At 38.6% G+C, this 24064-nt stretch overlaps 1 protein-coding gene across 1 annotated transcript; it reads left to right on the top strand.

Annotated features, from left to right (window-relative positions):
* Positions 1-18719: 18719 nt before the first annotated feature.
* On the top strand, positions 18720-23066 carry TMEM30B (transmembrane protein 30B). Its single transcript, XM_020986495.2, is given in 2 exon segments — positions 18720-20028; positions 20031-23066. Coding segments are annotated over 2 exon segments (1065 nt in total). The 5' UTR covers positions 18720-19118; the 3' UTR covers positions 20186-23066.
* Positions 23067-24064: the final 998 nt, after the last annotated feature.

The raw sequence follows: 24064 nt of genomic DNA, 5'->3' as shown, positions 1-24064 counted from the left end.
GATATAATGAAAATTGGAGACAATTTGTATAAGCTGGGAGCCTAAAAACTCTAGAAATGATATTTTTTAAAAATTTGTTCTTTCACTTAATTGATTCTATTAAAGACTGCATCTTCAAGTATCTAAGGACAAGCCTAGTTAAATGATTATCACCAAAAGCTTGATCACAAAGTGTAGGTTCGTTTGTTGCTATTATCAACTAATGAAACAGACATGTCTATTCCACTTAGGCTTATTTTTTACTTAGGAAATTAAAAGTACAACTATCAATAGAAAGTGTATAAACCTTCAGCAGAAAAAAGATTCAAGGTTTACAGCTAAGAATTACAGAGGTGCCAAGAAGGTGTCAAATATCAGTGAAATAATAATCCATGAATAAATTTTCTATCTTCAAAATGCTACCTACTAATTTGCAAAGTATACAAAATATGTGTGTATGTGTACTTATGTGTCTTTTTATTTAACAGTAAAGTATGTATTGCATTTTTTTTTCCTTAGAGAAAGAAAGGAAAAGCGAAAACTGACATGCAGTTCTGGCTATCAGGTGTCTGGTCCTTATCTCACTCTGACTTTATGGACCCTCACACTCCTTAACATCCAAGATGAACTTCATCCTTAAATTGAACCACAACTTTTCTCTATAAAGTTCTCTATCTGGGATTTGTTATTTAAGAGTGAAACAAACTACATTGCCTTAAATTGTCCTTTACATTTATTTATAGGATAGTGAACCAGGATACCACTTTCTTCAAGGCTTTTTTCCCTTTAGGAAAGTATAAGGAAAGTCAAGAATAAATGCTAAGGACCCTAGGAAAATGGATTAAGGATAGTAACCAGATTTATAATAAAAATACTTTATGTATTTAAGATCATTGCTCTCATCCATTTAAGTTATGAGGTATTATTACTCATAGGAAAACTCTAGTGAGAAGTGGTTAAAGAATTAAGTAGTTTTAGTCAAAGATTAAGTGGCTATTGTTTTATTAGATGGAGCAGAATGTTAACCCATTATGACCTTTTACTTGTTCAAGACTGCTATAAATACTACTTAAAATTTTCTGATGGTAGAGAGATATCTAGGGGCACAGGAAAACACAGACATTTCTCTTTCTAAGATAATATAAAACTCTGTTAAAATAATTAATTCATTTTAAGCCTAAAGGCAATAAATGATCCCTAAGGTTCACTTGGTTCTCTCTCTTCAGCTTTAGGGAGTTTAGTTTACATGATAAGCTCTGAATTCTATTCAACCATCTAAGTCTACAGTTAGGAAAAATACTAACATCTAGGAAAAGGTTGAGCTCTCTGCTTAACCTTACTTTTAGATTTATTTTTAGTTAATCCATTTCTTCTTTGTAGTTGAATCTGAATTTAATTTACTGGAAATAAAAATGTAATAAAATATAAAATTATAGCATCTTTGTATAGATAAGCATTGGGAGGGGAAATTGGGGAAAGAGCTGGCCTTTTTGTGGGTTTTCCTTCAACCTAGGTCCTCTTGTCCAAGATGTTTGTAAAGCCAATGACTCTCCTTGATGTCTTCCTTCTCTGCCACAGGTCAGTCCTCCCTTTGCTTCACACTTGCTCCAACCTCCAAAATACAGAGGCTAAGTCTCTTCCTCCCCTAGTTCTGAGAAAGCTTCTGTCATTTATACATATTCCTTAGAGCACTGGTGTCAAACACATGTGGTCCATAATACTTCCAAGTATGGCCTGAACCATTTTAGGATGTAACTGGGAAATGTTTAACAAAATAAATAAAAATACAATAAAGCATAAATAATATTACATTTTGAAACTAAGTCAATATGTGGTCCACATGGATCCTTATATATAATTTAGTGGCTCCCATTTCTATTTGACTTTGATGCCACTGGCTTAAGGTATGACCAGTTCTCTCACACAATGGTTTTGATTGATTCAAAGGGGTGCATGGGCTCTGTTCACGCTCATTTCTGATTGTTTAATTCAATCAAAAAGTGTTCTTAACTAGTCAAGGAATGAAAGCTGAATGGGGTGGTTTTGGCCCCATCCTTAGACTATGGGTTTAGAATAATGGCAAATTAATAAAAAATTGAGGGTTATTGTTCTTGTTGTTTTTGCAGACTTGTGACTTAAACTCAGAGAGTACAATATTAGTATTTTTCTTTGACAACATCAACTTAATCAAAAACTTCGGGGAGAGATGGGTGCTGCTACTTGGGTGATTTCCACCTTCTATTCTAAATGATTCATTTCCCTTCCAACATCTTCTTCCAGAGATCCTATTTCATTCTTTATCTCTTGCTTCATTTCTTTCAGGTCCTCTTTTACTCTTGTGGCCACACCACTCTTTGCCCCTAGGCTCTGCTTGTGCTCTCTGTGGAGGTCCTGGCCTCTCCTCCTGGATGATTCTTGACCCACAGTATTGTTCATCATGGTTTGTGTGTTCTTCTGTTTACTCATATCTTCAGCCACAGTTTCCGTTTGGGACTTTTCCCCAGGACCATGTTCAGTCCCCTCTTACACTGTTGGATAACATGGTCAGGCCCTGCTTGATCCTGAATTTAATTGCCTAAGTTCCTGCCATTGGAGTGATTGTATATCCCCTGGTGTTTCTGTGCTCAGAGTATCAGCAGATTTGAGGATCCCTTGGATCATCAGAGCTCAGAGTTCTGAGTTCTTCAGGCCCCTTGTGGCGTGTCTTCAGTTGGCTATCTACAGACTCCCAGTCCTCCTAGTGTACTCCATTCAGCTTGATCAGATTCCAACCCCCCTGAAGTTTCCACCAAAGCATTCTAGGCTTTTATCCTCTCTCACCTTCCACCCCTCACAGAACTGACATTCTTCTGGTCTGTGTACCTGAGTTTGTGTTGGCTTCCTTGGCAGTGCCCTTCCCCCAGTGCTCATAGACTTCTGGCTTTCTTTTTGTATAGTTCTTGGCTGGAGCAAGGAACTTATTGTTGTTTGTCTTTGGATTTCCTGATCATTTGATCCAGGGCCCTTTTTAGATATCTACTAGTGTGTATGTTGGAGACTTGGGATTTTCTATATTGTTTCATGTCACAGTGTTAACTGGAAGTACAATTTGTTTATTAAACACAGTAAAATTGCATTAAAAACCTTCAAGTGCAAGCACTCCCTCCTCTGAGAGTGCTATACATATTTGTGCCTGAAATTGAAACCTTTCCCACTGAGGCCTACCAGCTTTCAAGGACTGGGGAAGATATTATATATTTGATACTTTGGAATTTAAACAGGAAGGTAAGACTAGTACAGGAAGAAAGGTCCTTCTTCCTACCCACTGCTTCCCATTCCTCTGCACTCTGGGATAGCTGATAGTTCTTGAATGACACTTCTTCCTGAAAGCTTAGCTGACCACTTTCATCTCTACCCAGGCATACATCTCAGCTCTCATGCGCAGGTGGCAGCTTGTGCAGTGTTGCTCACAGCCCAGGAAATCCGACTCTCCAAATCTCCTGCTACTGGCTTGGATTGGCAGACAGTTGGCCTCTAGCATGGGAACTTAGACACCTGATTCCTAGAGGCTGAAGCTTCACTGTGGTCAGAGAGCCACAGTCCAATTCATGCACATTTCTGATTTCTTGCTCCCACACCCTGAACTGAATGGCTGACCAGAATTTCTTTCCAGTTAAAAAACCAAAACCAAACGAAACCTGACTTGATCAAAGCAAAGAAAGGGCTCACTGTATGCTCATATACAAAATCTCTTCTAGCTCTCTACCTTCACATGGTTTTATATTCACCACTTAGTTTCCTCCTTAGTACCTTCAGGGACTCTTTGATTCCCATGGGGACAAAATGTGTTGCAGATTGTGCATTTTTTTCAGTTTTTAAATATATTCAGTTTATGTCTGCTGTTATTTCCAAAAAAAAATTTAGTGAACAGAGTAGTTTTGTGCTAACTATCCTGTTCTTAATATACTTTTTCCTCACCTTTATATAAATCAGAAAGTGGTAATGAAATCACCATGGAATTGCTCAATACAAATCTATGTTGTTAATAAATGATCTAATGTCCATATTAACCACCAAACTTGTGTTCCCTCTTTGAGGGATGATACTTTTCTTTTATCTGTGTTAATATAACATGTACATACTTATTACATACCCACCTTGACTCAGAATAGAATTTCTATTTATGATAAAATGCCAAGATCCTTTCAATAATGCATGTAGCCTAGATACACAGAGGATAATCTGTTATCCAGGGCCAAGTGGAAGCCATACCTACCAGGCATTTAAAGTTCCCATGCTTTCTAGTGATGCTGTCAGGGGAAACAGACTTAGAGTTAGATGAAATTGGGATACTGTCAAAGGGACAAGAGCCTCAAACCAGAGTATCAAAGAAAGGGCATCAGTAGTAAGGTCAAAGCTATCACTGGTGTTTGAAACTGGAAGGTGAAGGTCTGGGGTAAAAGAGTGAATGGAATAGGAGGTCAGAATTAGATTCTGAAGTGTAGCACCCTCTCTAGGTGCTCTGTAGTTCTCCCTAACTCCCACTAGAATTGTCAAGCTGATTCCCCAAATGGCAGCTGCTACCTATTTGCCTCAGGGTTCCACAGGTTAACTTTAAGGGGCTGTTTTTCAAATGCTGTCATAAGCCCCCACCAAAGTGTTTCCCATTGAGTATCAGCCACATTTATTTAGCTCATAGAATAGATATTTTCTAATCAGGTATAATAAGCATAGTTGTTACAGAATCCCCATCCTTCAACTGAGAGCATAATCTGCCCTTGAACACACAATGTCTCTGGGAAAAGTGGGCTAAAATTTATAGAAAAATGAGAGTGAGATACATAGGTGAAGTATACCTGTAGCAAAGGTGTGACTTATGCATACTGATTACCAGAAGTCATCTTCTCCCTTCTTGGAGCCCTCATAAAGTTTCCCTTAGTTATGCTTCTCAGTTGGACTCTAAGGAATCCCCTATGCTTACTTTGAGAGTTCACAGCATCTTTCTCATGTCACCACTGGCATGTCAGGTCACACTTCTACTCTGAAAACTAAATAATGAGAGAGTCTATGTGCTGAGGAAGTGATTAGTCTTTAATGGATTGATTGAATGACAAAATTTATACATGATGAATCACAGCATTCACTAAGCAGGTGCCAACAGGTTAATTAATACCTTGCCAAAGTGTCTATACCAATCTTGGTTCAACCATCATCTGTCACCATATTAAACATAATTTTGTGTTATCTTCATTTATGTCATGCTTTATACCTTCTTTTAAAGAGGATATGTAGTGTTTAAGATTTACCCACCTGAAGATATTTGAAGATATTTACAAAATTAAACAGAGGCATAATGGTGGAGTGGGGTGTTTGATTTGGAGTTAATAACACTTGGATTTAATTTCTGTCTCTGATATTTATTAGCTATGTGAACATAGACGATTCATTTAATCACTGAGCCGTAGGCAATTTCCCAAGACTTATATACTCTTGTAGACATTCTGTGATCAGGAAGTCTTTGACCTATTCCCAACTTTTTTTTGGCACATGTGTATATATGTATTTGCTTGTTTTGGAGGAAGGGAGATGGTAACCTATGATTTCATCTATATGTGGAATTCCTGTTGTAGAGAAGCAGATCAATCATCCATCTCTAACATATGGCTGACAAAATTAAAAGCCATAAAATAGAGGAAGAAGATATGCAAGTCCTGAGTGGTTTTAGGGGGATCAGGAGAATCAATAACTATTTTGGAATTTGATTAACTATTTTTTAAAGACCAAAATACTGGGAAATGACACAATTTTATGTGTATATAATATATATTAAAAGACACTATTTCAAACAATTACCTGTTGTATAATAACAATAGGCTTTTACTTGACAAATTTACTGAAAAGATGTGAATGCATTGTAATAAGGACTATTCCCATTTTGAAAAGGAACTCAAAAATGTTTTTATTCATTTTATAAAACTAGAAAAGAAGAAAAGAGAATATTCTCAGGTACACAGAACATAAGACAGGATTCAATATAAAATAAATTTCCATTTCATGAAAACCTATGTAATAAATCCTACACATTGCTTCCAAACCAACCCAGCTTTTCTATGCTTCCTTCTAGGTTTTCTTTTGTTCTCTGCTGTGTACTTTTTATTTTTTTTCTCCCTTCCTCCCACCCCACCCCACAGAAGGCTACAATTAAACACGAATATATATGTGTATGTGTGTGTGTGTATACACATATACGCACATATCTATAAACATATATACATATATACACATATGTAAAACCACACTATACATATTACCATTTGTTAGTTCCTTCTCTGGAGGTGGACAGCATCTTCCTTCATCTGTCTAAGTCTCTCCATGTTTTTCTAAATCAACAAGCTTATTATTTCTTATATCACAATAGTATTCCATCACAATCATATCCTATCTGAGAGACTGTCTATGAAAGTTTTCCCCCTCAATTTTCTGCTTTCTTTCTAATCTTGGCTATGTTTGTTTCATTTATATAAGAAATTTTTAATTTAAAATAATCAAAATTGTCCATTCTACACTTCAACAATGCTCTCCACTTATAATATAGTTTGAGGTCTGGTACTGCTGAACTTCCTTCCATTTTTCCCCACCTAGTTTCTTTGAAATTCTTGACTTTTTGTTCTTCTAAAACAATTTTGTTGTTATTTTTTCTAACACAGTAAAAAAATTTTAGTAATTTAATTGGGGTGGTATTGAATAAATAGGTTAGGCAAAATTGTCATTTTTTTTATTATATTGACTTTACTTACTCATGAACAATGAATATTTCTCCAATTATTTAAATCTGACTATTTGTATGAGGAGAGCTTTATGTGTATGTTCATGTATTCCCTGTGTCTTTTTTGGCAAGTATGTTCTCAGGCATTTTATACTAATTATTTTAAATGGTCTAAAACAGAGCTCGGGAACCTGCAGCCTTAAACCCACGCATAGCCTTCTAGGTCCTTGGGTGTGGCCTTTTGACTGAATCCAAGTTTTACAGAACAAAGCCTTTTATTAAGGAGATTTGTTCTGTGAAGTTAGAATTCAGTCAAAGGGCCTCACTTGAGGACCTAGAGGGCCACATGTGTGGCTGCAGATTCCCCACCTCAGTCTAAAAAAATATTGAATAATATTGGTGACACATAGTGTAGTTTCCCTATTTTTGTCTTTTAATTAAATCTATTTTAGCTTTAACTTTTTCTGAAAAAGAACTTTTCAAACTAGTCAGCCATTACTTGCCAATCTTAAAGACTTACTTGATTGATCTGTAGACTAGGTATTGGCATTAAGATACCTTCTCTGAGGCTTGTAAAGATTCCTGATGAGGTGGGTAGCATGATTAGCCACTTCCACCAATGATCTGTATAAGAATTAGGTAGTGGTCCCCCAAATCAAATTGCATTACCAGCATTCACCTCCACACACTGCCCTCTAGTGGGTGATTATTAAGCTTTGAAAAATGAGATGTAACACCTTCTGAGAAAAAAAGACTAAAGACTCCATTTTTAGTTTCTGATTCCTGTCCCCCTACAACTTTTAAAATAGGAATAAAATATTTATACATACAAGTTACATACATGTGTATATCTGTACATACACATACATATGTTAATATCAAATGGAAACTTTTGATTCGGATTATGCAGATAGTATTTCAGTCAAACCAAAATTATTATTTCTACTAGGAAGTCCTAAGTCAGCTTTGCAACAAAGCTTATCTTTTTCAATTTACCTGATAAGTTATCCCATGTACATTAAAAGAAGGATTTGATGTGGGGGCAAGAACTGAGTTACTACAGTACTTTTCTCAACTTTAATTTCAACAACCGCTGCCCCCAACACAGATACACACACATTTATCAGAGGAACAGAGGTACTTGTTATTCTTTTCCAGGGAAATAAGTAAAGTTTGAACCCAAAATGAGACCAAAGTTTAGCATGCTGGGGGATTAGATTACTTCCAGGAACTCCATAAAGACAGAAACAAAACAAAGAAAAAACACTTGAGAGGAAAGTTTATTTGACCACTGCAAAGACCTCAGACAACCAAGGTGTGCAAGGCTGGCTATCAAACAAGGTAGGAAAAGCATTTCCAGGAAGCCTGGTCCAATAGGATACATTGTAATACATACTTGGAATATAAACATCCGTCCTCTTGGAGAAATCTTGTAGTAAATCTGAAAAGGATGTAACAAGGATTAATGAAATTCCTTGTTTCAGACTAGTTTTTCTGTCTCTGACTTCTATGGCTGGGCAGGATGGCAGCTTTGTTATTGAGTAACAAGTAATTCTTTGTATCCCTGCATTAAGTGGCTGGGCAGAACCACTGAAATCATAGCAAATTCCCTTTGGTTCTGCCTACTCAGGAAAAGCCATCTCATCCTTTTAGAATCCTGGTTTTCCTCCACTTAGAAGTCTTTAGTAGCAATGAATTTGGAGTCAGATCTGTTTTTTAATAACATGCCCTAACATTTAACAAATTTATCTATTTATTATTAGTTAGTTATATTTGACTATTTATTATTTTATTAGTAGCAGTAGTAATTATTATATTACTAATATTTGTTATATATTTAACAAATCTAGTTATTACTAACTAGAAGCAAGTTACTTAACGTCTCTGAGTTTCAGATTCTTCATTTTCAAAATGAGGATAGTAATACGTGTATTTCCTACTTCAGAAAGTTGTCAAAAATTCCTTTAACCGTAAAGCATTAGATATATGAGTTATAATTACTCAAATGTAAGCTGTTATTACTACAAAAGGCCACAAGATGGAGATGTTGCTCCCTCAAAGTAGGCGTTATACCCTCATAAATAAGAAAAAGAATATTTTAAGATTGCTAGTACTTCTAAGTTTTAGGTAGAAATTGAAACATAATAAATTTTGTTTGCTTCCTCTCTCCTCAAAAAATTAGAATTCATAAATGAATTTAGACATTGCCTATCGTGGCTTTGGCATGCATTAAGATTGTGCATGCTTCTCTCCTTTTTCCCAAACTATCTTTCTCCATTGACCATAAAATACGAGAATGATTTTTTAAAATTATATTTACTGATTAGAATTTTCCATGTTCTTAATTTTAAATACATATGATTAGAACATCTCATACTTCTCTCTGCCCTCAACTGATTTTTTTATGGGACAATTTTTCCTGATCTATGGTATATAGGGGAAATACTCTGCCAAAACAGCTGAATCCTTTTAAAGGTTTACTATCTAAATACATATTGGATGAACTCTGAGATCACTAACTAGATAACTCCACTTTTTGGATTGCCTTATTTTGAGGAGCTTCTACAATCAGAAGTCCTAAATCTAGACCAAATCTGATGATCAGAAGGAAGACACTAAATTTAATCAGTTTCCTATGCCCATATAACGGTGGTGAAAATCTTTGCCTCACTCAGGTAGGAACCTGTTTTTTTCTGGGGTTATTCTTCGGGCAGGTGGGATAAGCTACTACATGTGAAATCTTTCTTTACTGGACATTGGAAGACCCATGCCACCTACTGAAAAAAACAGAAACATTTATTTTTTTTAATGAAAAAACTCTGCTTTAGTTTTTCCATTTCATTTTCTATTCCATTTCCATTCATTTCCATTTAATTTCCATTCCATTCCAAAATTCAGACTTTATAATCAGGTAAAGATACTAATTTTATTTTTGATGTAATTACATATTGATTCCTTAATTCTTAAGATTTTTGACACAGAAAGTAACTAGATATCAAATATCCAAAACATTTTCTGTGTCCCCCTCCCAAATGGGTGTATGTATAGAATTCCCTAGTAAGGAAATTCCCCCAACTGGGAAATTCCCCCAAATTGGCATCTGCTGTATTCATACTTTTGTAGGATTGCCTAAAGCACTTCAAGGTTGTGTCCTACCTGTTATATAGCTAGCATATTCCAGAGGTAGTATTTGAACTTAGATATTCTAGGCGTAGAAGCTAACTTACTATCCACTGTCATTCTCTATATGTACGTATATGTATACATACATACATATATACATACTTATGTATAAATGTATATACATATGTAAAAGACCCGAGTTCAAATCCTGATTCTGACACTTAGTAGCTGGAATATCCTATGCAAGGATTTATCTACAAAATCACTGCCCAGCTTTGATCAGAGTTGGTAGATGAGGTTCCCACACCAGTTTCCTAAACTCATGAAATCACAGTTCCTTTGTAAACTCTTGTGCATATTTCTGCATAAACATGTGTGATCTATGTATATATGCACACACATATATATTTGACATATCATATATGATATTCAAAGGTGAATCTATTACATTTTACATCAGAAATATACATAAATACATATATAAAGTATGTATACATACATACACATATACATACGTGTGTATATATATGTATGTATATATATACATACATATATATATATACACACACACACAGTATCTACACACACATATGAATTCATAATAAAACAAGTCACTGATATTCTGTCTAGGTAGTACTGAGTTGAGTTGGAGTTAAAGACCAGGCATTACATAGCTAATAATCATTAGTTAAATAACATCACCAGACCTCAACAGATTTGTATTTTTATTGTTCTAATGTTCATGGCAACAACTAATGGGTTCTTTTAAACTTTGCAGTTGACTTGTTTGTGGGTACAACTCATTCCGCCTTTGTAAAATATCCTTGCTAGTGCAATGACTTTCAGTCAATTTGATTGGCCTTATCAATCAAGTTGAATAAAGGTAAAATGAGTGCTTAAGTGGATTCATTAACCTAACTGAATATCTCAATGTTGCAAATATTGAAACAATAGAATATATGTGCTATGCTTAAGTATATCACAGATCCAGTTAGTTTATCTGCCTAACCACATTATTAAATGTATACTATTACTGGACAGCAATAAAAATGGTGTGCCATTCATTTCTGCATTCATATGGATTAAAGTCCAATTGTGGAAGTATATTGGATGACAATTTAAGGATTCATTTGCCCCCACTTAGTTTCTCAGTTTTTCCCATACTAATTGGTTTAAGGCTATGCACTGAAATAGTAGGATATTTAATCAAGACAGAATCACAAAGTAAGACCAATAGGAAAAAAACAACACATCATTCCCAGACAAGCAGAGAAGCTTAGGGAAATCTTCTTCAAAACTTAGATCTTTGAAATGGGAAAAGATCTGGGAAAAGTTTCACTCTTGAACTAGAATGAAGGTGATTGAAGCTTTTAATGCAGGTATCTTTGGCCTTGCTGCTCTTGCTGGCATCATATTATTTTGCTTCATCTCTCTGTTTTCAAAAGTTGGCCTCATGGACACTTTGGGCTGCTTGGCTTCCAAGACCTGGCTATTACACTCTGTATAGCTCCAATTACCCTCGTGATGCAATAATCCTATGCCAAAATATAGTCTCAGGTGAACTGAAATAATGGGAATTTCCTCAATCATGCTATGGTTCCAAGCTTGCTGAGAAATGTAGTCCATCAGAATATTCTCAGTTACACCAATGTTTTAGATACTGATTATATTTTTAAAAATAATCAGACATGGCCACTGCCCAATTAGCTTATTCCTGAGAACAATAAAACTGTACTGACAATGCATGTTTATTAAGTACTTATTATGTGCCTGGCACATGCTCAGTACTGAGTACTGACAGTAGCATGTAGGATAGATTAGAAAGGGAATATAATGAAATAGGAAAACCAGTTACGAGTCTTTTGCAAGATTCCAGGGGAGAGATGGTAAGCTCTTGAACTAGAGAGGTGTCATGGGAATGTAATGTGAAGAATGAATAGGGGAAATTCTCACTAACAAGGAAGAACTGATTATTGGGATGAAAATTATAGGAACCTTGAGGGAAGTCACCACTCCTTTCTAAAGTCTGTCATAGAGAAAAGCTGGGCATACTCTGACACAAACTCTTGAACTGGGGAGACCAGATTTCAGAGAGTTCAGAAAAAGGAAAGGTAGAACCTCATGGACTAAAATTCTATGGGAGGAAGTCAGCTAAGGAGGGAAGGATAATTTTAAAGAATACAATTCTGAAGTCACAACAGGAAATAATTCTGATGAGAAGAAAAAAAACAGAGATTGTCTAAAGAGACAATGTGGATTTGCAAGAAAGCCTCAATTTTTAAAAGACTCCTACAGAAGATGAAAGTGAAGACAGATAACAGAGGATATCAGTATGTTATGGTCCTATTAAAATTGTCACAAGTGCTAAAGCTCAGAAGGAGCTGAGACTGGTCCGGCAATAACAAAATTGAATTTTTTCTTGTTTTTAATAGCTATATTGAAGGAAAGAGGAGGATCAAAGGATAGCATTGCTGCTTTAAGTAGATGAAATAATGATAGCTAACAACAAGGAGAAAGCAGTGGTATTTAATTTTGTTTTGTTTTTGTTTTCTCTGATGAAGTGTTGGAGCTACCCCTCCTTCCCTCCCCAACCTGCCCTTCTCCTCAAGTGCCTTAGCTGTTACATACAACTTTTATTTTCTGAGATTTATTTTTAACATATGAGCTTTGCACAGGTCATGACAGAGCAAAATTGGTCAACTGGGAAGTTGATGCCCAAGATGAGGAGGTAGTAAGAGAGCCGTCAGCTACTTTTGAATTAAAGTCACCTAACGTAGATAAACTATATCCTCCTATTTTAAAGAAAAATGGTGATTATAATAGCTGAGCAGTTGTCAGCGATATTTGTAAGCTTTGTAAGCTTAAGGAGAAAAGGAGAAATATTACAAGATTAGAGCCAATCAATTGACATTTATCAAGCACTGTACTAAGTACTGTGGGTACAAAGAAAAGCAAAAATAGTCCTAGCTCTCAAGCAACATGAAAGGTTTTTGAGGATGAGGGAGACATGGGCAGTCTAATGGAGGAGATAACATGCAAATAACTATGGACAAACAAAATATATGCTGGATAAATTTAGTGTAATCTCAGAGGGAAGGTACCAAATTAAGGAAGACCATGAAAGGCTTCTTGAAGAAGGTGGGGCTTTAGCTGGGACTTTAAGGAAACCAGGAAGCTAGGAAGTGGAGATGAGGAGGGATAGAGCTCCAGCATGGGAGACATCCAATGAAAATGTTCTGAGTAAGAAGGTGGAATGTCATGTATAAGGAAAAGCAATGAGTCCAGTATCACTGGATTACAGAGTATGAGAGGGAAATAAAATATAAGGAGACTGGTAAGATAGAAAGCAACCATATTACAAGGACTTTAGAAACAAACAGAGGATTCTATATCTGATCCTGAAGTAGAGTTTATGGAATGGGGCAGCAGGGGGAAATCACATGTCCAGATCTATGCTTTTAAGGAGATTAATTTGACAGCTGAGTGGAGGATAGTCTTCAATGGGGAGAGACTCATGGTAAGGAGATCAATCAGCAGACTGTTGTAATAGTCCAGGGGTGATTTGATATAGACCTGCTTCGGAGTGGCAGCAGTGTCAAAGGCAAGAAGGGGACATATATAAGAGACGTTATGAAGGTAAAATTGACAGGCCTGGGCAACAGATTAGCCATGGGAAGTAGTGGTGAGAGTCAAAGTAAAGGAACACCTAGCTTGTGAGTCTGATTAAGTGGGAGGATGGTGGTACCCTCAACAGTAATAGGGAAGTTTAGAAGAGAATAGGTTTTGTGGGAGAAAGATGAGTTTAATTGACATGTTAAGTTTAAAATGTCTATGGGACTTCTAGTTCAAGATATCTCACAGACAATTGGCAATATAAAATTGGAAGATGGGAGAGAAGTTAAGGCTAGACAAGCAGATATGAGTATCTGCATAGAGATAATTGAAATCATGGGACACTAAGATCACCAAATGAGAGAAAACAGAAGAGGACTCAGGACACACACACATGAAGGACATCAAAGTAGACTGCTGAGGAGCACTCAGACAGGTAGGAGATTAAGAAGAGAGCAATATCACAAAAACTTGGAGAGAAGAGAGTATCAAAGAGAAGAGGGTGATCAATAGTGTCAAAAGCTGCAGAGAGTTCAAGGATGAGTACTGAGAAAAGGCCATTAGATCTGGCAATTATAAAGTCATTAGAGAAGAGAGCTGTTTGGGTTAAATTATGATGTCAGAACCAAACTGCAGGCAGTTAAGACAATGAGATGAAAGGAAATTGAGGAACTGATTGTAGACAGCTTTCTTGAAGAGTTTGGCATTAAAAAAAATGACATATAGAACAAAATAGCTAATAAGGATGGACAGATCAAGTAAAAGGTTTTTGAGGATGAGGGAGACATGTGTTATGTCTATAGGCAAGCAGCCAGGAGCCATGGAGAGATTAAAGATTAGTCAAAGAATAAGAATGGTAGGAAGGGCAATCTGCTGGAGAAGATAGGATGGAAATTGATCACATGTGCACGTAGAGAGATTTGGCTTAGGAAGGGCTGCTTCTTCCTGTGAAACAGGAGAAATTGCTGCACTCTTTGTGAATGGCCTCAATTTTTCAGTGAAATACGAGGCAAGGTTCTCAACTGAGAGGGTGGGAGGCAGGGAAACTATGGGAGGTCTCAGGGGGGAAACTGGTTTGGAAAAGCCACTGTGAATGGAATAATTAACTGGAACAGTATGAATGTCCCAATTTTTAAAAAGAGGTACAGAGAGGAATAGACTTTTCAAACTACAGGACTTTGATACTTCAGAGTATTCCAATATAAATGACTAAAGATACGGTTAAAAAATCTAGAAAAGGAAGTAGTGATTATAAAAAGATATCATGGGTTTATTAAGGACAGGTCATGCTAGATTAACCTTTTTTCTTACATCACTAAACTGGCAAGACAAAAATCTGTAGTTTTTTTCATATTTGGGCAAAGCATTGGATAAACTTTTATATACAATTCTTGTGGAATAGATGAAGTTACATGGACTAGACAGAAAAATTCTGAATTAAATGGCTGGACTCAAGTAGTTTTTACAGTTCAATTTCCACTTTCTTGGTGGAGTGAGGGTGGAGTGGGATGATGGTCTAATAAGTTATGTTACTGTGGTATTTGAGATTTTTATCAATGATTTGACTAAGGTCAATAGATGGCACACAGGTTCACCAAATTTGCAAATGACACAAAATGAGAGGGATAACTAATACAATGAATGAGTCCAGAAACAAAAAGATTTTAATTTTTTAAAAACATACCAGACCTATGATTTCATCAATGTATGAGTCAACCAGGAAATAGCAACACCTTTTCTGCAACTTAAGTCTTAAGTGATTTTCTTGAAGATATCGAGAAAAGTTAAATGACTTGCACAGATTCAGTCAGTATTGTGTCTGAAGAAAGACTCAAACTGAGGGTCTTTCTAAGCCCAAGGCCAACTCTCTATCCGCTATGCCGTTAGTGGCCAACATATTTTTCAGACATGATTAGTATGTCTTGTTTGACTGTACTTAATTAAGTGAAAGTTCTGTTTCAAGGGATAATCATCTAGGATGGTATAAAAAAATAGGTAATGGTTTTCCCTTAAATTATTAGACTTGTTCTAAGTCCCTGAAGATAGAACTAGAAGTCATGGATGGGAGTTGCAGGATGTCATTTGGTTTTGATATGAGGAAAAATTTTGTAGAACTATCAAAAAGTAAAATTGGCTGTCTTGGGAGGTAAATGGATTTCTGCTCATTTGCAAGTCGGATGTTATAGTGGAGACTTTTTAGATATGTTGGACTAGATAGATGCTGAGGTCACTTCTAACAACAAAATTCTATTATTTTCTGGTTCTCATTTTGGCAGAGGGCATTCCACAGATTCCAGCTCCAATCCCTACTATATAGCATGCTTCTGTGTCAGGCTTCTTATAGTTCTCAAATGTATCTGTTTCTGTCCAGGTGGTCTGTAGTGTACTCCAATGAAAATCATGTCTGTTTCTGCCTCTTGATTGATACTCATTCAAAAAAAAAATCTCTCCACATGAATATTAAGTGCTTACTACGTGCAAAACATTGTGCTAAGTGCTGAGGACATAAACAGAAAAAGCAGATTCTGCTCTCAAGGCATTCATATTCTAATGGGGGAGACAATATAGAAGTTTTCAGCTTCTACTCAGATGGAAAAGTCTCATGGTCCTTAGGGTGCAGCATCAGAGTAGATAGGAATACCTCCTCTGTAGGTCATTTCATTGATAAAAGCAGTGTCTGATATTGAACCATTTGGAAGCAACAAGGACTTCAGTAGCAGTAACTTTTGGATCTTCAGTAGCTATCTATAGAACGTTCAGGAGCAGCTGCCAGGCTGCATCCCCACAGGGGTTGTTTCTCAGGATAGCTATGAGCACTAGGTTGGAAAAACTGCTATTTTTAAGGTTCTTGGGTTCAGAGTTGCTGGGGAAATAAATGATAGCGGTATAGAAGGCTCTGGATGGTAGTTGCGGTGGCAGCGGCAGTTATGACTTGCCTGGTACATGTTGCCTTCTGTCTTTCCCTGAGGATCTCTTGCTATTAGGCAGGCTCACCTGCCCTGTGGGTGGCAGATGGTAATTAGTATGTCCCAGAAGTCTTAGTGAGGTTTTAAGCTTTAAAACTGCACTAAAACTTCTGAGTCATCATAAACGGATAGATGTATATATTACAACATATGTATACTACATTATATCTTAACATGCAATGCTAACTAACCTTCCCTTGCCTCCTTATTCTTTTGAATAATACATACCCAACCATAATCATATTCTAAACACAGAACCGACCCTACCAAATCTTAGTGATGTCTATGAGATTAAGTTAGCATAATTGCTTCAGGATCTCTAGTTTATTTTATAGTGTACTTAGTATGTAAACTGTGTACATCTCACTACTTTGTGTACTGGTATATAGAGGACATGTGTTTTACAATGGACTCCTTTCTTGGGTTTGATCTCCTTCAGATTTCTGCCTCAAGGGCTATTCTTCCTAGTTTGTAACTATTTTCCATATCATCTAAGTTTACGAATGTACATAGGCAGCTTTCTTCTTAAAGAGGTTTCCTTCCAGTTAACTCTCTTAATTCACAAGACTGGGCAAATTCATTGTTAAATATGAAACATTCCTATATTTTAAGTTGTGACCCCCCAAATTGAAATCTCAGCCTTAGATAAACTTTTTAACCAGCTCATGTTCCAAATATGCTTTCCTTTCTGATTTCCTTCTTTTTGACAGGTAGCAGTGATGAAAATACCACCTGTGCTCCTGTGAGGGATAGTTTTTTGCCCAAGACATTCTAATCCTTGACAACACTTTCTAGATTCTTTCCAGCAGTACCATCTGAACCCCATGAATCACTGGAAGTGAATAATAGTAATCCGTTTTGACAAGTCTTGACAGGTTGTGTTACATCATGTATACATGCCTTAAGATAGCAGAATTCTCTATTAATGTAACAAGTTAAAAAACAGCTGCCTTAGTACCCCTCAAGAGGATTACCATTATTCATCTCTTCTTTCTCTGACCTGGGTAGCCTCACCTGACACTACTTTCTGATTATTATTCCTTGGAGAACAAGCAATCTCTTCTGTCAGTCAATACCATTTATTAAGTACCTACTTTGTGCTAAGCAGTATGCTGAGTTGAAGATACTTGGGGGGGGGGAGTCTGTACTTTCAAGGAGTTCATAGTCTAACTAAGGAGACACCAAACTATGTAAAAAACAAGGTACAGGATAAATTGAAGATAATCAACAGAGAAGGCACTACCATTAAAGGGGATCAAGAAAGTTCTCTTGTAAAAGGTGGAGTTTTAGCTACAACTTGAAGGCAGGAGGAGGCTTGAAGTCAGATGAGGGGGAAAAAATTCCCCATAGGGGAGGAAGACAGCCAGTGAATTTGCCCAGAATGGGTGGAGAGCTTCAAAACTGTTTCTTAGTTCCAAGTGTTCACTGCTGTCTCCTGCCTTTATTTTTTGCGTCTAATCTGTGAACCCTCCATTATCCTGGCATAGATCAAAATTCCCCCTTTTTTTTCCTGCCTTGGTTTTCACACTGAAGCCCTACATGCCAATTTTAATAGATCAGAGAACATGGAGAAGGCGGAAAAAGGGAGAGAGCCCCAAGCCCTTTTATATTTTTTTTTTCTGGCATGGAGAGATATTTTGATTGGGTAAGTAACACAACTGTGGTCAAAAGAAGACCAATAAAATTTATGCCTCGTAACCAGGAAGGCCTAGTTTAAGTTAGCATATATTTGTAGTAGATGCAGTCTTGCAAGATACTATACTTTCTTCCAAGAGCACCAGGAAGTTCAAGCATAGGAACTAAATAGGTAGGTGATAGAAGTTATCCAGGGTTATGTGTTAGCAGGTTAAAAGGTGGAAGGGATTTAAGGGTGGAGCAAAGCTGACCACAAGCTTAGGTTTTGCTAAAGGGAAGAACAGATTTGGGAGGAGATAACAGAGTGGAAGGGATGAAAGAGTCAGAAGAATTCCAGAACTGAGAAGCTCTATGAAAATTGCTCCCTTTTGAATAAAAGCATATTCATCCTGGTGTGTTGTTGAAATGGAGTGCAGGTGGGGATCCCAAATGAAGGTGGTCCCTTAAGACTTGAAAATCATCTTCCTTTGGGTGGAGAAAAAAAAAAGGAATCCGAACATGGCTTTAAAGTGGCTGGAAGTTAAGACGGATGCATGGCCACAGAGACAGGATGCCTTTTTCTCGTTAAAATGGATTTGCAGGTGGGAATCTTAAAACGAAGAAAAATAACCAGAAGCCGCTAGAGACTAGGAGATTTTGTGCTAAGTAGCTCCAGGGAGAAGGCAGTGCAGGGAGCGACAGGCCCAGAGAGTGCCGTCACCTGCTGGCAGAAACAAAAGTGAAACGCAGGTCGAGCTGGAAAGGCATCAGCGCCGGCAGAGGCAGCCCTGGACCGCCATTCACCTGGCGGGGCGGAGAGAGAACCCTGAAACCTGAAGCCGAGGTTCCGGGAATCGGAAAAAACCACTGGAGCCCGAGGGCGGGGTGCAGCTAGTCATCCAGGTAGAAGGCGGAAGCCCAGGGAGGGTTCACCTGGGCGCAGGCGGAACGCGGCTGTGAGCGGACACGCAGCCCCGGAGCTGGGGGTAAGGGCTCGGCAGCCAGACTCCCCGGAGCTAGGGGGAGGGGGCGCCCCCGCTTCTCGGCCTCGACGCCCGCCAGTGGGGCCCGCCGCCGCCATGGCCTGGAGCGCGACGTCGCCAGGGGCCCACCAGCCCGACAGCACGGCCTTCACGCAGCAGCGCCTGCCGGCCTGGCAGCCGCTGCTGTCGGCCAGCATCGTCCTGCCGCTCTTTTTCTGCGTGGGCCTGGCCTTCATCGGCCTCGGCCTGGGCCTCTACTACTCCTCCAACGGCATCAAGGAGCTGGCGTACGACTACACGGGGTACGCGGGCACCGGCAACTGCACGGCCTGCGCCGCGGCCCTGGAGGAGGCCGCCCCGCCGCCCGCCAACTGCAGCTGCCTGTGGTGCTTCTCGCTGCCCGAGCTCTTCCAGGGCACCGTGTTCTTCTACTACGAGCTGGCCAACTTCTACCAGAACGACCGCCGCTACGTGATCTCGCGAGACGACGCGCAGCTCAGCGGGCTGACCAGCGCGCTGCGGCAGCCCTCCAGCGAGTGCGCGCCCTACCAGCTCACCCCGGCCGGCGTGCCCATCGCGCCGTGCGGCGCTATCGCCAACAGCCTCTTCAACGATTCCTTCCGTCTGCTGCGCCGGCGCGAGGCCGACGACGCCTACGAGGAGGTGCCTCTCGACCGCACCGGCATCGCCTGGTGGACCGACTACCACGTCAAGTTCCGCAACCCGCCGCCCATCAACGGCAGCCTGCAGCTGGCCTTCTACGGCACGGCCAAGCCGCCCAACTGGCCGCGGCCGGTCTACGACCTGAGCCCGGACCCCAACAACACGGGCTTCGAGAACCAGGACTTCGTGGTGTGGATGCGCACGGCGGCGCTGCCCACGTTCCGCAAGCTGTACGCGCGCATCCGCCACGGCAACTACTCGGCGGGGCTGCCCCGCGGGGCCTACTGCGTGAACATCACCTACAACTACCCCGTGCAGGCCTTCGGCGGCCACAAGCGCGTCATCTTAGCAGCATCTCGTGGATGGGGGGCAAGAACCCCTTCCTGGGCATCGCCTACCTGACCTCTGGCTCCCTCTGCATCGTCACCGGCTTTGCCATGCTGGTCGTGTACATCCGGCACCAGGACGAGAGCGGCGACGGCGAGGACGAGGACGAGTGACCGAGCTGGGTGCTGGTGGCTGCTGCGCCCGAAGCTGCCCCCCCGCCCCGCCCTTTCCCTGGCCTTTTGGGCTGTTGTGTGCCTTTGCAAATACCTCCTTCCCAGCTCTACCCCATTCCATTCCTCCTGCCAACCTCCTAATTCCTTAATATTGTTCCTTAATCTCATTGTTTTTGGGCAGTGGTTGGATGAAGTCTAGGGAAATATCCTCCTCCGCCACTTTAGTGGTTTGGAAATGGATCAAATCAGCTTTTAAAGCCACCTCTCTCCATAATCATCTCTTTCCCAGTCCCGTCCCATCCCCTTGCAGCAGAATAGAGCTGAAGTCCAGGAACGTTTACCCTCCACCTCTTTCAGGAAGAATGGTGGAATCTTTCTAGCTTTTTAAGCTACCTTTCCACTCCCAACTTCCCCTCCTCTTCCATATAGTAAAATTCTTAATTGTTCTTGGGGGGGCTGCTTGAATGATGGGCCTGAAGTCCAAGGAAGTTTCCCTTTCCTCTCTTTGATGTGTTGGAGGTTTAACTGGGTCTTACCAGTCCTTTGAGCTACCTACCTCCTTAAAACCACTCCTTTCCATCCCATTCCCCTAGACGCTGGGAGCTTTCTGTAGAATGGTACATAACTTCATTTCTAATTGTCCCTGTGGGAGTGGTTGGATGATTGACCTGAACTTCAGATAAATTTCCCTTCCCCTCTTTTATTGTTTGAAAATTAATCAGTTTCTGAAGCATTACCACAGATGATGTTGTGAATAATAGGGGTCAAGCAGTCAGATTTTAGGAATCATCTAGTGCGAACCTCCTAATTTTACAGATGAGGAAATGGAGGCCCAAAGACAGGTGGCTTGCCTAAGGTCACACAACTAGTAGAGGCAAAGCTGAGATAGGAAAAATAAATCCCATGACACTAAACCTATTGTTCTTTCCACTGTCATGCTGCCTCCCAATAATAACAATCATGCCTTGCAAATAATGATTTTGTTCACTTCCTAAGGAAGTATTAACCTTATATTTTTACTATCTATAGTTCATTGTGGTCAAGGCTTGACAAGTTTCTGTTGCAGTAATTGGAACTAGGCAGTTTTTTCATATAGATCTGCAAGAGATCATTCATACTAATTGATTTAATATTTGAGGACAGGGCATTATACTACTAATAACAGCTGGTTTATATGGTGATGTATGGTGTGCAGACTACATTATCTGAGTTGAGCCTCAAAACAAACCTATAAGATAGGTGCAACAGGTGATATCTTCATTTTACAGATGAACGAACAGAGGGTCAAAAAGGCTGAATGGTTTGTCCATAGTTGAGTGTCTCATGAGGGTCAGAGACAGGCTTCTAACCTCGGTGTTCCTGACCAGCTGAAGCACTCTAACCTCTCTATGAGGCTTTTGTTTGTCAGGACTTTATTGTTTTGTGTACAAAACTCATATGACTTGTTATATTTAAGGGGACTTGCACTCCAGCCAAATGACTTTTCTATAAATAAGAATATCCTTGACTTTCTAGAAGTCTTTGCCTACCAAATAACTTCCAGAAAGGCTAAATGATGCCAGTCAGAGGGACTGCAGGGCAAACTAAGGGCACAAAGTCAAATTGTTAATTGTTTGTTGTAACAAAACTGAAGTTGTTGATCTTGTATTTGGCATTTGCTTTGCTAGATCCTAGGCAAGCAGTAGGCAGGAAGGATTCTTTTTACATTGCCTCACAGGAACATTTTAGCCTTCTCATTATTTTGTAGACCTTAATGAGAAAGGCCCAAAATACTCAGCTTTTGTGAGGACCCCAGAAGTAGCTCCTCTTTTGATTGTGAAAAGTTACATGTTTCTAGTGTGTTTAAAATTCATACTGTGAGCTGAAGAAAGATGGTGCAAATTGAAATTTGGAGAACTTTTGAAACTTTGAGAGAGTTCTTAAACTTTAGACTGAATATTTTCTGTGATCATTCGAGTGATTCTATAAAATTCTCCTAAGAAGCAGTTGTCTGTTAAAAATCACATTGCCTGTGTAACTTACTCATCAAAACTTAAAAAATTGTTATGTCCTTCCTACCTACTTTATTCTGGTGACGGTATGCATTGCAAATATCCAAAACTCTATCAATGGGCAATATTGGGCATTTTTTAATGTATGGTTTTATGTATGGTTATGTATTTCTTATATGTGATTTAGAGTAGATGTCTTCCGAGGTCCTTATAATTCTGTTGTTCTTTCCACCATTGCACATTGGTGTTAAGATCATGCTAATGTCCATGGCAATCACCATTAAGTATTGTAATTAAGTGCATTCTAAATTACCAAAGATATTTTTAGTTATATTCAGTATAATTCTTATTTCCTAAATTTTTTTTGGAAAAATTGAGAGGCAGCATGGTAGTATAATGATGTAGTGTAGAGAGCTGACTTCAAAGGTTGATTTGCATTCAAGTACTGCCACTGACAAACTGGCCATTTGACTCTCAGCAATTCATAACTTTTCAGTGCCTCACCTAAATCTTGAATATTGTAAATTACAGAACGTTGCTGATTTGCATTGCTAGAGGGAATTTCGTCATTAGGAATTTCCTTCATCAATGAAAGCCTAGGTCTAGACCAAAATGTGAAAATTATTAAACGATGGAATTTTTTATTAACCACACTCAGGGTTTTTATGCAGCCAATTCCCTGAATTTGACTAGGTAACAGAATTTACTGTATGTGTTTCTATGTATTGGGGAGCTAAAATTCTGTATTTTGGTGTTATTTTTAGAATATTCCATCAGTCTGTATATTTAAAAAGTAACCAATTTAATTTTTTCTTCTTAAAATTTTAATGTAAATTCATTTTTCATGTTCTTTTGCTTAGTAAAAGAGAATAAAGATCATGTTTCCCTTACATTTACTCTTTTTTAGTGTACTGCATGCCTAGCCTTCAATTTATTTTATTTTTAAAATTTTATAATTAATTTTTAACATTTTCTGTTTGAATTGAATTCCAAACTCTTTCCTTCCCTTTGATCTCCCTCACCCACTTGCGAAGGCAAACAGTATGTCAATTATACATACGAAATCATGCAAAACATTTTCATGTTACCCATATTTAAAAAAAAAAAAGACAAGAAAAATAAGGTGAGAAAATTGTACTTCAGTTTACACTCAGAGTTCACCAGTTCTCTCTCTGGAGGTTGACAGTAATTGTCTTAGATCATTGTATTGATCAGAGTAGCCAAGTCTTTCACAGTTAATCATCATTACAACATTGTTGTTACTGTGCACAAAGATCTCCCCATTCTTTTTACTTTACTTTGTATCATTTTATATATGTCTTGCCATGCTTTTTTGAAACCAATCCTCTCATCATTTCTTATAGAACAATACTCCATTACAATCATATGCCACTACTTGCTCAGCCATTCCCCAATTGATGAGCATCCTTTTGATTTCCAATTCTTTACCACCATGAAAAGTGCAGCTGTAAGTATTTTGTATATATATATAGGTTATTTTCTTTTTTCTTTGATGTCATGGGGACACAGACCCAGTAGTGGTATTGCTGTGCAAAGGATATATGTAAACTCCTTTCAGTTGCCCTAATAATGATAAGCAGTTACATGTACCATCTTTCAATATAGGAAAGTAAATAGTTTAACTTTATTGGGTCCCTTATAATTATTCTTTAATGCTTACTTTTTTGTGCTTCTCTTGAGTCTTGTGTTTGAATGTCACATTTTCTGTTCAGTGCTGGTCTTTTCATCAGGAATTCTTGAAAGTCCTCTATTTCATTAACTATAAATTTTTCCCCTTAAGGATTACACTCCATTTTGCTGAGTAGGTTTTTCTTGGTTGCAATCCTACCTCCTTAACCTTCCAGAATATCATACTCCAGGTCCAGTC

This window comes from Phascolarctos cinereus, unplaced genomic scaffold (assembly GCF_003287225.1).
Source record: "Phascolarctos cinereus isolate Bilbo 61053 unplaced genomic scaffold, phaCin_HiC Scaffold_3;HRSCAF=262, whole genome shotgun sequence".
Classification (NCBI taxonomy): domain Eukaryota; kingdom Metazoa; phylum Chordata; class Mammalia; order Diprotodontia; family Phascolarctidae; genus Phascolarctos; species Phascolarctos cinereus.
The sequence above is the reverse complement of the archived record's forward strand: the minus strand, read 5'-3'. Positions and strand labels throughout refer to the sequence as shown.